Source organism: Barbus barbus (genome assembly GCF_936440315.1).
Source record: "Barbus barbus genome assembly, chromosome: 38".
In the NCBI taxonomy this organism is placed as follows: Eukaryota; Metazoa; Chordata; class Actinopteri; order Cypriniformes; family Cyprinidae; genus Barbus; species Barbus barbus.
Genome location: NC_136716.1, coordinates 11,873,509 through 11,889,370, shown reverse-complemented (window position 1 = coordinate 11,889,370; position 15,862 = coordinate 11,873,509). Strand labels below are relative to the sequence as shown.

Here is a 15,862-nt window from a genome sequence, read left to right as displayed (position 1 = left end):
TTTTAGCTTTTAATATACGGTTCTATCCTGATAAAGCTTTAATACAGTATGGCAACCGAATGCGTGTCCATGTTTAACGCTTCTCATAGCTATGTGAAAAATATCGGTCTATACACATAAAGTGCATAATTGGAACAGTTCATTGTTGGACCTGACGAGCTGATGATCTGAATGAGAGAGAGAGAGAGAGATTCAGAGCAGAGCATGTGCAGAGCAAGGGGACGCGAGGAACAGGATTAAGAACCAGGAACAGGATTAAGAACCGCTGCTTTAGAACATTGATTTTGAAACTTGTGAATCCATTAGAATCGTTAGAAAACAGAATCACGATTAATTTATGAATAGATTTTTCCGTGCACTCCTAGTTTTGACGGCATGGCAACAACTCTTCCTCTTCTCTAAGCAGCGCAGCATGGCCTCGCCCCCTGGGGCGGGATTTATCAGGGTTTGTGACGTCACAAACCTTGGAAGTACCTCGTTGTGGTCCCTACAAGCCGTTTTTGTAGGCATTAAACTGCAATAATTTTAAAAGATGATATCTCCGTTTTACACTAATTAACATAATTTTTTTTTATTGCAATCAACTGCCCCTTTAATTCCACTTTTTCCTTTGTTGCAATTATTCTGCTTATTGATTTTTTTTACATTTGAGCCTGTGGCGATGAGAAACACTCTGCTGATGCCTGTATAAATTGGATTGATTTTAATAACTTTATAACTTTATTATTCTTGAAGTATGCACTAACCACTAGAAAAATACAAGTATACTCAATATTCAGTCACTTTGATCAGATAAAACCTTATACGGGCATCCCTGATAATTTTTTTCTAAATATATATTTTTAATAATTTATTAACAATTACAGAACATGATGAAACTTAAAACAACTTTTAATTAAAAATGTAATCCATGTCAATGTAATCATATTTTAATTAATAGCATGTTAAGCTTTGCCTTTATCTATTGTAAAATAACTCCATGTTTCTCTCTTTTTAATATAAAATAGCTACTTGTTGAACTCACCAGCTTCTATGCACACTTCATCTCTTTTATGATATCGTTTTATTTTTTACTATTTTAGAGAAAATGAGGTTCTGAAGGTCCAGCTGAAGAAGTATGTTGGCGCTGTCCAAATGCTGAAAAGAGAAGCCAGCCAAGGCAATGACGGTAAGGCAGTGTTCTCATACTATAGCATGTTTAACGAAATGTGGCCAACTTGGAGCCATTTTCATATACTTGTTGGTTTTTAAAAACTTTTTAAAACTTGTAACCAGATAAAACCACCTATTTAAAGTCAGATACATAAACATGAATGATTTTGTGGAGAAAAAGGACTGTTAATCTTTTCAGTGTCAAAAAAACAACAACACAGTTATCTGTGCAGTGATGCGTTGGATCTGCAGATAATCCAAGCCCCTGGAGGGTTTAGAAGGGACCCCCAAATTAAATATTGCGTTGCAGTTGTTCCTTCTCTTCTGCAGACTATTAGCATGTGTGTGATGAATGATATGACATCCCTATGTGGGATGCTGTCATATGTTTGAACAGCCTGCGTCTATAATTTCACAGTTTTTTCTGCAATTTGGTGGGAATTTCAATTATCTCTACATCATTTCATCAACAGCTTGCATCAGATGAACATTGTAGGATTTTTCCATGCGGTAAGTTTAGTGTGGTAGCACGGCTCTCATATGCAAAGTAAAAGTGTTCCTTACAGGAGCTGAAATGAGAAGCGTTTATCAAAACTCATGTGTGGGTTGTTTGCGTCTCAGTCCTTTCGATAAATCCAGATAACTGGGTGATGCACACCCAGCAACAATTGGTTGCGAACCTTTTTGATTGCGTTCTGCGTCTCTTTAATAGTTTTGACAAACATGCTCATCTTCACAGATCAGCAGTCGCGGCTCTCCCAGCTCGTCATTGGGTTGCAGTATTACAGTATCAGTCAGATCTGTGTGTGGAAGTGTGTTCCCACAGGAGAGTAAGCCTGAGAGAAACCCCAAACGGATGCCTAATAAAGAGTTTTATACAGCCGGATCATGCTGCTTGTGCCGGGTCTATTATAGCTCCTTGTTGGATGCACCGAGCAGCACTATTGTTGCAAATTTCCCCCTTTGCTGTCTGTCTTGCTTTCACTCTCTCCGTTGCTGCAAGAAATAATACTAGAAAAATAGAGGTGACTACATGCGAGTCTAATGGTCCATTCGAAAGCCTAGTGAGCTGCCTATGGAGGCTGGATTTTAAAGCATTGAATATGTGCTCCCAATTTTATGTTAGGCATAGGAATTCCTTGCCTGCCTTCTTTTTAATCAAATGTTATGCAGCTTTAGCCACATTTTATGATAGTATTGCATGTATCCTTCACAGAATGACCAGCTCTAGTGATAAAATGAATCTAAGCTGGCGGACAAGAGAAATGCCATTGTGATTTTATTGTTTACAAGTATCGATTGAAGTAGTTCCCTGTAAATTAATTATTTTTCAAAAACTAATGAAAAGTAAATTAAACAATTTAATGTAAAAAATCTATTTAATAATTTAAATCTTTTTCTTTGATATAACAGAATTTCAAGATATAAACTCAAGACTGACTTTCTCACAATTCTGAGTTTACATATCTCAATTCAGGTTTTTTGTTTCCATAAATAATTATTTTTTATATTGCATATTTCTGACATTTATTCATAGTCACAAGTTTATATCTTGTAATTCTGACTTTATATATCGCAATTTCAAATTTATCGAGGAAAAAAAGTATTATTTTTGTATTATTTTATCCTGTGGCGGAAACGAGCTTCCATACTTAGTTACTCTGACTTTTTTTTTTCTTTTATTAAATCATTTTCATTTTTAGGTGATTTGTTTTTGTTTTAATGCTTTTCATTGAGCTATCATAACTTTGCACAGTATTAAGCCCGTTTCACACTGAGTGCGATGCGAAAAAGCGAGGCGAATCGCCGACGAACGGTGCTTTCACACGAAACGATTGTTCCCATTCTGCTAATACACGCCTGCACGCTAGGTGGCACCAACCAACAATGCATTTTTCCTCAGATATGTATCTCGGATATGGATTCAACATCGTCTGCTGCTCGATATACAGCATTAAGATAAATAAATTTGGTTCTATGCCAGAAACACAAACTATCTATAATGCTTACAAGAAAACATCTTAAAATACAAACAGAAGTAGCATGAAGTATCATTCGAGTGCTTGTAATAACTTCCGATTGTGATCTATAGTTGATTTTGATTCTATAATAGGCAGACAAGCATTCTTTGTCATGAACATCTTTTATTGTTATAAAAATACCATGAGCTGCATACAAAACACATACAGAAAATATATCATCATAATCATATGTCTATTTGCTTTCATATTTCATGTGTAGATTTTTTTAAATACGGAAGATCTAGAGGGCTAACGCGCTCTGACTCAAAACACTCCCACACGTGGAAGAAAACGGACACTCCAGATCATATAATTCAGTGGAGAATTAATAGAAATTATATTAAGAACATGTGAGAAAAAATCGACACACAGGATGGAAAAAAATTCTTCGTTTTTTTGCACTGCGAATGATCGTGTCTGGTGTGAATAGCCCCATAGGGGATCTATTGTTTCGATTCAAAAGTGTCATCACGCCGAACATTCGCGCCACATTTTCGCGTTCAGTGTGAAAAGCCCTTTAGCTTCAAACTCTTCTACAGTATTTAAAGGTGCGTTCATGCCATATTGTAATAACCGTAATTACGGGATACCAAATTGTGAAAGGCGTTCACGTCCTCGTAGACCTCGTAATTACAACTTGTGAACTGGGAGTTTTCTGAGAGCTACGGCTTGTACCACATGACCGCTGCACGCGGAAGCAGCAAAAAATGCCGGCGCTTTCAAAGAAAGCTATTACTGCTCTAAAAAAAGGGAAAATAGATACATATATAGATACTATAATGTACTATAATAAAAAACATATTATGTAAGTGTTCATACTGTTATTGTTCTTTTGTTGTTTGTTTAGGTTAGCAATATTTATGGCCGTTGTAATTATTTTTTCCTGACATGCTTTCTGTGTTCTGCAATATTTAGCAGTAGCATACAAATGTAATGTTATGTGTTTTACAGCTGCCAGTAACATTTTTACGCGGTTGCAGATTCATTTTGTTGACTATTGCTATAGAAACGGATAATCCCCAGTCCGAGGACGTGAACAGTACCGAGTTGAACGTCACGTGTTGTCATCTCGGAATTACGGTAGTTACAACATGGCGTAAACGCAGCCAAGTCTTCTACATGCAACGCTCTTTGTATGGTGCACTGCCTATGTAGAGCATGCACATATGAGGTTAGGTGCTGCCTGTGTAGGCTGTAGACAGCGAGGCAGCTCACTAGATTGTAGAACAGGGCTTAAATGATTCCTCCCTCCATGTCTTCTGGGCTAATGATGTGTCCGTACTTTACTCTGACTTTGATGTTGAACAGCAACATCAAATTGATATACAAGCGCAAAATACGAGACTTTTTCGTGTTTTGTCAGACTGTGCGCACATGATATGAGCTCTTTTGAAAGTTTTGCTTTAATGATAGTATGCTCCCAGCGTGATCTTATGTGAACCCACACTACTAAGATCATGATACTATAAAAAAGAATTCCTTGTGTCTCCCCAAAGTTGAACTGCTATCACGGTATTGCGAGTGTTGGATTAGAGCATGCAATTAGATAAATGCCTCGCTCCACCAAAATGTGAAATTGAAGAATCTTTTTCATTCCCATATCAAATATCCTTTCATTAGGCACTGGAAGTGAACAGGATATCATGCAAATGAGGAGAGGTTAAGTGTCTTGTCACTTGCAGAGGCTGCAAAGAGATCAGAAACAGCTGGGGTTTTCGTTTTTTTTTTTTTTTTTCTCCAGAAATGTGGGTCAAAGGGAGAGTCATCAGTTCTGGGATAACCCAAGCTGAGAGAACCCTGCATTTGTCTCAGACGATGGATGGTAGTTCTGCAGCTCGTTATAATATAAATGTATATGTGTAGTTTGAAAAAAGAAGTTACAGGAATGGGTCGCAGTGGTTGAATGGTTGTCCAATATTAGTGTGGTCAGCAATTTTATATAGATTATTTTCCTTTTTATAATTAGCATTCTAACACACTGCTGTTTCTTTAGCTGACAGTTGGCACCATTTCAGAGAAGTTTCATAGTTTTCTAGCTTTTTTTCTAACTATTTTTGTTTAAAGCAGGGGTTTGCAAACTTTTCGACATGAAATGCCATTTTTTATTTTTCTGGTTAACCACTGTTAACCGCTGTTTTTTGTTTAACTAAGCTCAGCTTCATTGTTTGTACAGAGAGACCGATGCAAGCAATTCACACAAGCAACTTCAATCTCTCTCTCTCTCTCTCTCTCTCTCTCTCAAAATGGCCATATTTGAGAAAAAAAAAATAGAGTAGTTTGCATCACTGGATATAGCTGTCGGTCATTTAACAAATTGTACCGTGAAACAGTTGACTAATATTAAATGATTTGCAGTTTCATCTTACCTCACTCTCTTTCAACGTTAAACGCGCTGAAATTCGCTCGGCGTCTGTGATAGTGATGTGTTGTTCGTGAACGAGTCAGCTCTAAGAGCGAACGAGAAGAGCTGAATCTTCAGCCGGAATGTTCTATTTGAGTCCAATTTGAGTCCAATTTAGCAATTGTGAGAGGTTTGTGTGTTGGTAAGCTATTTTTTTATTTACTGTTTTCATAAAAGCTTTATTTTTCAGCATTTTTTTGTTACAAAAAAACACATGTGGCTAATCAGCTCCGATTTGAGACTATCCAAGGAAAGCCGCTAGGACGTGGGCATGTGAACTTTGAATCGCCTCCGTTGAAGCTCAAGATCGGTAATTTGCATGAAGAGGAGATCACGTTTCTGGTACTGGAGGGACCCACAGTGGACATCATCCTGGGATGCCCCTGGCTTATCCTACATTCCCCAGAAATCAGATGGGACACCTGTGAGGATATTCGCTGGAGCGATTTCTGTTGTCAACACTGTCTCACCGATCTTCTACGTCCACCCCATAAGTCACCACCCGTTCCGATCGCCTCCACTCTCATTGAGAGTCCCGAATCCAGTGTGTCTCCCTCCGTCACATCTGATTACAGGGCGTTCCAGGATGTCTTCAGTAGGCAGGCAGCCACTCAACTACCACCTCATCGGCCATGGAACTGCGCCATCGACTTGCTGCCTGGACATAAACTCCCCAATGGTAGAGTATATCCATTGTCCATCCCGGAGTGCAAGGCTATGGAGGAGTACATCAAGGAGGCTCTTCACCAGGGATATATTCGGCCATCCAGCTCACCAGCAGCATCGAGCTTCTTCGTGGGTAAGAAGGACGGGGGCTTGCGGCCGTGTATCGACTATCGAGCTCTGAATTCCCAGACAATCAAGCTCCCCTATCCACTTCCCCTGGTCCCTGCCGCACTCAAGGAACTCCGTGGGGCCCGCATCTTCTCCAAGCTGGACCTGCGGAGCGCATATAACCTCGTTCAGATCTGGGAAGGTTGATGAATGGAATACGCATTCATTAACCCTTCCGGCCACTACGAATAAAGTGTCATGCCGTATGGCCTTGCCAACTCCCCATCCGTCTTCCAGGAGTTCATGAACGAGGTGTTCCGGGAGTTCCTCCACGACATCGTAATTGTGTACATCGATGACATACTCATCTACTCCCAGAACCTGGCCGACCATAGCCACCACGTCACGCAGGTCCTTTAGAGACTCCGACAACACCACCTGTACTCCAAGCTGGAGAAGTGCGAGTTCCACCACCCCACGGTTCAGTTCTTTGGCTACATCATCAGCCAGGAGGGGATTCAAATGGACCAGGGGAAGGTAACCGCCATCACGGAATGGCCCGTCCCACAGTCTGTGAAAGAGCTCCAGCGATTCCTGGGATTTGCAAATTTCTATCGACGCTTCATCCAAGATTTCAGTCTGTATATGGCCCCTTTGACCTCCATGCTCCGTGGTAAGCCCAAGTCCCTGTTCTGGAGCTCTAGCGCCCACGAAGCCTTCGAGAAGCTCAAGACCGCCTTCAGCACTGCCCACATCCTTAAACATCCTGATGACCAGGCACCATTCGTGGTGGAAGTGGATGCCTCCACTATGGGAGTCAGGGCCGTACTGTCCCAGCTGTTTGGTGAGCCTCCAAACAGCCTCCTACTCTAAGAAACTGAACCCAGCGGAGCAGAACTACGACATCGGCAACAGGGAGCTGTTGGCCATCAAGCTGGCCCTGGAGGAGTGGCGGCATTGGCTGGAGGGAGCAAACCATCCATTCACGGTCATTACTGATCACAGTACCGAATCTCCAATACCTCCGTGAAGCCAAGAGGCTCAATCCCTGTCAAGCCCGTTGGGCACTGTTCTCTACCCGGTTTGATTTTGTCATTACCTATTGCCCTGGAAACCGCAACTGTAAGACCAATGCCCTATCCCGTCTCCATTCCACCGACGCTCCATCCCTCCAGCCTTCATTATGAGTCCTATCCTCTGGAACATCGACAAGGACATCCGTGCCGCCACTCAAACTAAACCTGCTCCGCTGGGAGGCCCAGAAGGGAAGACTTTCGTCCCCACTTCCCAACGGCAATCCCTTCTGGGCTCAGTTCATAATGTACTGTGCTCTGGACATCTAGGCAGCCAACGGACCCTCTCGCTCCTCCAAGCTCGGAATTGGTGGCCCATTATGTCCCGTGATGTCACCAGGTACGTCCGCAGTTGCTCAGTCTGTGCCATGTCCTCAACTCCTCGTCACCTGCCGGTGGGCAAGCTTGTGCCCCTCCCCATTCTGCACCGGCCCTGGTCACACATGTGGATAGATTTTGTGACTGACTTACCTGAATCAGCTGGTTACACCTGTATCCTAGTAGCAGTGGATCGCTTCTCAAAAGCCTGTAAATTTATTCCCCTCCGTAGATTGCCAACTGCCCTGGAGACCGCCGAAATTATATTCACCCATGTCTCCAGAAATGTCGGCATCCCTGAGGATATTGTCTCAGATCGGGGCCTGCAGTTTATCTCCCATGTGTGGAAAGCCTTCTTCCATCTGCTAGGAGTCACGGTGAGCTTGTCCTCCGGATACCATCCTCAGACGAATGGCCAGACTGAGCGGAAAATCTAAGAACTCGGACGTTACCTCCGGGCATAGTGCCAGGTAGACCAACACAGCTGGAGCCATTTCCTCCCGTAGGCCGAGTATGCACAGAACTCCCTCTGACAGTACTCCACCTGGATCACGCCCTTTCAGTGCATGCTTGGCTACCAGCCACCACACTTCCCATGGACGGGAGAGCCTTCAGAGGTTCCAGCTGTTGACCACTGGTTCCGAGCGAGCGAGAGAGTGTAGGACTCAGCGCACATCCACCTCTGACAGGCAGTGCGGAGGCATAAGAGCTTCGCAGATGCCCGGTGTGCCCCTGCTCCCAATTACCATCCAGGAGACCAAGTATGGTTATCCACCCGGGATCTGCACCTCTGTCTGCCCTGCAGAAAGCTGAGTCCCCGCTTCATTGGTCCGTTCCCCATCCAGAGGCAGATCAATGAGGTCACCTACCAGCTCCAACTACCACCCAGGTATCAAATTCACCCCATGTTTCCCTTCTAAAGCCCTTTTCTCCTTCCACTCCAGAACACCCTGAGCTGGACGAGCCTCCTCCTCCAGAGATCCTGGAACAACCCTCCGTGTACCAAGTCAAGGACATCATGGACTCACGGCGACGGGGCGGCCGGCTCGAGTACCTGGTCGACTGGGAGGGTTATGGACCAGAGGAAAAATCCTAGGTGGCCCGGGACGACATCCTAGATCCCATGTTACTGATTGAATTTCATCGAGTCCACCCTGAGCGTCCCGCACCCAGAGGCCGTGGTCGCCCCCGTTGCCGCATGAGGGCGTTGGGAGCCGCCCCTGGAGGAGGGGGTAGTGTCAGTGATTCTCAGTCACCGGCCACAACAATCACCAGATCACAATCACCTGCCTTCTGATCACCTGCACTTGCAGTCACTCAACAGCACTCATCAGCTCCCCTTTAAATACATGCTTCCCACAGACACTCACTGTCCGGTCTACCGTTCACAACCTTGAACAGTCACCAGACCCAGCTATACTTACCTGTGCTATTACCTTCCAGATTCTCCTGCGATCCTCCTGCGTTTCCCTGTCTCAGTTCCTGGTTTCATCCTGATTCCCACTCTCCATTGTTCCTGCAAAGAAAGGACTCTGATCAGTTTACAGCTAAGGCCCATTTGAACTGTTTCTCTCGCCGGATTCCTTACCTGCCAGTCTCTCCGCTCGATCAACATCCTCTGTTCAATAAATCATCCTGTTGTTTCACTCTGTTTCCGCCTCTCTTTGTGACAATATTGATATTGTACTTTGCACTGTCTGCAAAACGTGAGATGTCACGCCAAGGCAAAGGCAGTAATTTCCGCATTATATATCATATTTGGTGCTGATCACCATTTACAGAATCATTATAGTAACATCTGTATAAAATCTGGTGATCATTGGCTTGGCTATAACATCTAGTAATGTGATTGGTTTTTTTTTTCTGACTGTAACAACCAGACAAAAAGTTAAACGTGAGTGGTTACCGTTTTGCAAGCAATTTATTTGCAATGTTCGCTAACATTAAAGTATGCAAGACATACTAGCCTATTGTTTTTACATTGAACTGAATTAAAATAGCTTAACCTATAAGAACGACTTATAGTGCTCAAAATGATGGTGAATTAAAAATTTCCGATGACATTCATTGCAATGGATTTTACAAGTTACGAGATACAAGAAAAGGTAGGAAAAGGATTTAATTGCGAACAGTTATTTATTTATCAGTCATATGCTGTCACGGCATTTGAGTCCTCGCGTACAGAAGTGGGCAGCCCCAGGCTGTGAATAATCTGCATTATAAAAAGAAAAAAACTTTAAAGATTATTTACGATTAATTATTGTTGCTAGGTTAAATCTTGTTTACAGTGCCTTGTTATATGGAGCAGTTTGTTAGATTGCGAACTATCTAATTTGTTTGTGAAGTGCCGAGAGATGTATGTATGAAAGAACACAAGTCACACCATAATTTAAACGCGGCAGACTTTAATGGACAGTCAAACAAAGGCAGAATACCGTATAACTCCTGGCTGGCACAGTATTGACAAACGAATGCAGAGCACCGTAACTTAATTTAAGCGTTCCAAAACTAAGTCAAAGAGCAGTTACTGATGCTATACTGTGTTCTGCCTTGGTTTCACAGGGGCTTTTGAACAGTCATATCACCCTGTAGCCCAAGACTGGTTGCCCACTGAAGCTAAGCAGGGTTGAGCCTGGTCAGTACCTGGATGGGAGACCTCCTGGGAAAACTAGGTTGCTGTTGGAAGAGGTGTTAGTGAGGCCAGCAGGGGGTGCTCACCCTGTGGTCTGTGTGGGTCCTAAAGCCCCAGTATAGTGACGGGGACACTATACTGTCAAAAAGCACCGTCTTTCGGATGAGACGTTAAACCGAGGTCCTGACTCTCTGTGGTCATTAAAAATCCCAGGATGTCTTTCGAAAAGAGTAGAGGTGTGACCTCGGCATCCTGGCCAAATTTCCCATTGGTCTCTGACCATCATGGCCTCCTAATCATCCCCTTACACTGATTGGCTTCATCACTCTGTCTCCTCTCCACCAGTAAGCTGGTGTGTGGTGGGCGTTCTGGTGCACTATGGCTGCCGTCGCATCATCCAGGTGGATGCTGCACACTGGTGGTGGACGAGGAGACACCACCCCTCATAATGTAGAGCGCTTTGAGTGCTTAGAAAAGCAGAAAAGTGCTATATAAATGTAATGAATTATTATTATTATTATTATTTTCTCCATGATATTTATACACATGCTAAAGGAGGTCATTAATGTCCCAAAATTATCAATAACTCATTTTAGACCAAAAATTATGTTATGGTGTTTTGTCTTTGCACAGCAGCACTGCTGCTGTCACTATAGACGGGCGTGATTTCAGCAACCAGGCACCTCAGCTTCACCCACGTCCCGCCCTTTTGCTCATTTTCAATTATCCGGGAGTGACGTGTGGTTTTGCGCTGCCAAGATGGTGGCAGTCGGCTCCACCCACTTTAGGCTTCAAAAAAAGCTCTTCAGAAACCTACGAGTGACGTCACGTACTATGGACAGTCTATGGTCCAGCCTCAGGTTTCTTTGGGAACCGGAGCTTCTAACGGCCGCTGCAGTGACACAATCACTTTACCAATCAATGATTGGCTCTTTCATTTAGAAGGCGGGTCTATCCCGCCATATTGCGCATTGCATTTTCTCCCATTCATAAGTATAGGAGTCAACAGTCTCCGTATTTCTATATTCTCTGATTGATCTGAAGCGCCTCGTATGCGCAGCGGTTGCGTGAATGCTTTGCTGGAGCCACGCGCATCTGTAGACTAGCGCAAGTTATTTCTCACACTTTAAAGGGGACATATTATACTCATTTTTACAAGATGTAAAATATGTCTCTGATATCCCCAGAGTGTGTATGTGAAGTTTTAGCTCAAAATACCTGGCAGAATTTTTTTTATAGCTTGTTAAATTTGCCACTTTTAGGGTGTGAGCCAAAACACTCTGATTTTGAGTGTGTTGCTTTAATGCAAATGAGCTGTTTCTCACGGAGAAGAGGGCGGAGCTTCAAGAGCTTGATCTCCGCATTAGCAGTGCTAGCCTTTGCAAATAAACGTTTCACTATTAGTGCAAGCCTGTTATCTTACTCTGTTTAAAAGTCAGTCATCTGATTGTACTGTGCATAATAAATTTGCATTTGTGAATTACACAGACAGGGAGCACGGCAGGATAAAAATAACAACATAGCTGGTCTCATGGTGCATGGCATGCTATCACAAACTTTATAAGTCCCACTCGTGATTATGAGCTCAACAAACTCGACTCACATTGCTTTCATATGCAACTTTTAACCACCACGTTCCTATTCACGATCATTAAAGAAGGCAGCCCCATTGAAAACAGACAGAGACAATGGTAGCTTTAGCATCATTAGCCTTACAGAGTGCCAAGAAGCTCTTTCAGAAGGGCAATTTGGAAAACAAACGTGTGATACTTACTTTTTCTGGAGCAGACGTTTGCGCACGTTGGTATTGATTAGGGCTGTATACCTTGGAGAACCTGGCGATACGATACATACCTCGATACACAGGTCACGATTCGATACGTACCTCGATACAGAGCTGTCTCGATACGATTTGATACAATGTGACACGATTCGATACGATTCAATAAAAATACATGGGCCAGAGCCAATTAGTTAATGCTGAACACATTTACTCAACAAACAGAACTCTGCATTTTTCTTCAATTTATTGAAGACAAAAGTGCATTATAACAAAGTGCATTTTGCTTAAATATTTGCAACTTTAAGTGCTCTGATTAATTGTACACAAATTGTATTAATCTGGAAATTACCACAAGTCAACATTTAACTTTCCAAGGGTACAGTCTGAGCTCACACAAGCACAAAATCTTCTTCTTATTATTCTTAACTTCTTATTAAATCTTCTTATAATTCTTTTTTGTGACACCATGTACTGCCATAACATATTTCACTGTGAAATCACTTAAATGCTACATCTTGCTTTAACATTTTCCATGAGTTTTTTTAAACTCGCGGGCGCCGCTGCGCCCCCTAATGGCTGGGCGGAGTATCGATACTAAGGGCTAGAATATCGATACTGTATCTTTTTTTATTATATCGGTATGTATCTAAGAATCGATATTTTGAGCACACCCCTAGTATTGATCCCTATGCGGGGAGTTTACAGATTTTTTTAATGGAGACTCCTATGTTCGTTAGCGCATCCAAAAACACAACACTTGAAATGCCTCTTTGGTGCTGACATTGTATATCTCCAGCAAGTAATTAGTAATGACGGAGGCGAACCACGGCTTCTCACTCAGGGCTGTGTCTATGCTTATAGGGCAGTGTCACAAATGGGCGGGACTTTTTCCCCTCTGTGACATGAACAGAGGAAGAATCTGAAACAGCTTGTTCTGAGAGACTGTTTATGATTTTTTTAGATTATAAAAAAAGTGGGTGGAGTTTTAACTTTATAGGCTGGATGTTTTCACACACTGCGGCCACACAACTGTGTTCAAACACCTTATAAAAGTGATTTTTGCATAATAGGTCCCCTTTAATAGTATTTATAGCTCCTGTGTGACTGAGAAATTTTTACCTCAAAATGCATGTCGGTATGCAGTTTTTCCTATTGCTTGCGTGCCAGCGATTATCCCTCTGCGTGCCATAGGTTGCTAACCCCTGGTTTAAAGAAATTAATACTTTTATTCATCAATGACAGTCATTAAGTAAAAATTGAATTTATGTTGTTGTTCTTTTCGACTTTCTGTTCATGAAAGAAAAAAATCTATCACGGTTTTCACAAAAATATTAAGCAGCACGGTTGTTTTCAGGATTGGAAATAAAAATACATGTTATTGTTTCTTGACCAAGTCAAGTCAAGTCACCTTTATTTATAGCGCTTTTAACAATACATATTGTGTCATTGGAGGATAGTGTGTCAGTAATGTATTAAAATAAGATTAAACACTCAATTTTCAGTTAAGGCATTTCATTATTGAATTCAGAGATGTCATTGTCATGATCAGTTTAGTTTAAATAGTATCTGCAAAATCAAATTGACGATAATCACTCGAAATTAAGTGTCCCCAACTGAGCAAGCCAGAGCCGACAGCGGCAAGGAACCAAAACTCCCTCTGTGACAGAATGGAGAAAAAAAAAACCTTGGGAGAATCCAGGCTCAGTTGGGGGGCCAGTTTTCCTCTGGCCAGGAGATAATTGTTTGTTTATTGTTTTCTTATTGTTTTAAGTAAAATTTTAAATGTATAAATGTATTTATTTCTATTTTATATTGTTGCAATTTGTAACAATAATAGTATTATGTAGTTAGGTATTTTATTATATTTTTAGTTATTTTCTTTTATTTTTATTTATTTAAGTCTTCACTGGGGATATGTGCCCGGGGCTCATCCAGGTGTCCCGGCCTCTGCCGATGATCAGGGAGACATCATCTCCCGGCACTGATCCACCATCTGATCTGGACACGGACTGAGAAACGGAATAAGAAAGAAACAGACAAATATTAACGTAGATGCCATTTTGCAAGTTCATACACCTCTTTAACATTATATTTAGTGATCTCCGACTGGCGAAATCGAACATCATTTGCGCTGATGTGAATAACAATCTTGCTGAATTTACGTTTAGCATTAGCCAGCACTTTTAAATTTGCCAAGATGGCAGGTGCTCTGGGTCCCGGTAAACAATGGACTGTGGTGGCTGGTATCTCTATTTTCACGTTCCGTACAATAGAATCGCCAATTACTAGAGCACTTTCATCAGGTTTCTCAGTGGGTGCATCCCTGAGTGGGGAGAACATGTTTGATGTTCTGATCGGAACGGAAGAGTAGTGTTTTGACCCGCGACTATGCGACCTCACAGTCACCCAGTTGTCCTGCTGCACAGGCTCAACCGGAAACTAACAATGTACAGGACTCCCTGAGCTAGTCGAATCCAAAGCCGTATCTACAGCCCTCATATTCTTACTGTCCTCAGTTAAAGTTTGGATGCGTGTCTCTAGTTCTAAAATCTTCTCTGTCAGCCTAACTATATCCCTGCATTTATCACATGTGAATCCCTCATCGCCGACAGAGATAAACTATAAATGTGACATGAAGTGCAAATAACAAGAGAAGGAGAAGCCATTACTCACCGTGATAGAGGAATGATTTACTTACCACTGTTGTTTGATGACCTCGTGAGTTCATACGGAGCGAGAGAGAGATGAAAAGGAGCGAGAAAAAAGAAAACAATAATAGGCGCGAATAGAAACGCTAGTGGAAACGCGAATGACGAGCTAACCGGCTAACGAATGCTAATGCATGGCACACGCGTTGCACTCGCGGTTTTAGATTAAAAGCGAACAATCAAATTAGTCAGATTACTTTGATAGATAATATCAGAAATATGGAGGGAATTAAGTTATATTTTATCACTTTAAACAACAGAGAGTGAAAGTAAAATTCAGCAGAAAGCGGAGCTACAATCGCAAACCTCTCAGCAGAACGGCAGACAGGAGCAATCGAGCCTATAGGAACCAATCAGAATATTATAATGAATTCTAAAGGATCATGTGACACTGACACACTGAACAAAGACTTAAGTAATGTCTGCAAAAAATTCATCTTTGCCATCACAGGAATAAATTACATTTCATATTTGTAATATAATTGTAATAATATTTGTAATCATATTTCACAGTATTATGTATTTTGTTTTATCCAATAAACATAGCCTTTCTGAGCATTAGAGACTTATTTAAAAATTTTATTTTGTTTCTTGTGGTTAAATTATACTGTTCCCTGTCAAAAAAATTATCATTAAAAATATTAACAAAACTGAGCTAACTGAAAGAAAACAAGTTGATAAAAATATTGCATGTAAATTCAATCTTTTGTAGTTTTTTTTAATGTTTACTGCACAGTAAGTAGCAAGTTAGTTCTTCGTCATATATAGTGTACACTCTCAAACTATTCATATGCCGCCCAGGTCTATCACAGTGTGAGATTTTGGCACTCAAATTGCGATGGATTCATTGCTCCATCAGCCCTCCTTGACTTGTAATGCATTCATTATAGAGCCTCTGACAGGCTAAATGAATCTTAGTTCAGGAAATGGATCAGTGTGCTATTTAAAAATGAATAAACGTGCCGGGCTTTCGCCTCTCTCCAATGACAGCCACAGTTAA

General features: G+C 41.8%; 1 protein-coding gene across 2 annotated transcripts in view; it reads left to right on the top strand.

Annotated features, from left to right (window-relative positions):
- Window positions 1–15,862, top strand: part of LOC306857693 (sorting nexin-29-like) — a 148,262-nt gene that overhangs the window by 28,766 nt on the left and 103,634 nt on the right. For both annotated transcript variants that reach the window (XR_013783131.1, XM_079397752.1), the window contains exon 14: window positions 1,083–1,168. Coding sequence is in view for 1 of the 2 variants with exons in the window: in XM_079397752.1 (XP_079253878.1) it covers window positions 1,083–1,168 (86 nt within the window). In the remaining variant the exon portion in view is untranslated. The remainder of the gene's footprint in view (window positions 1–1,082; window positions 1,169–15,862) is intronic.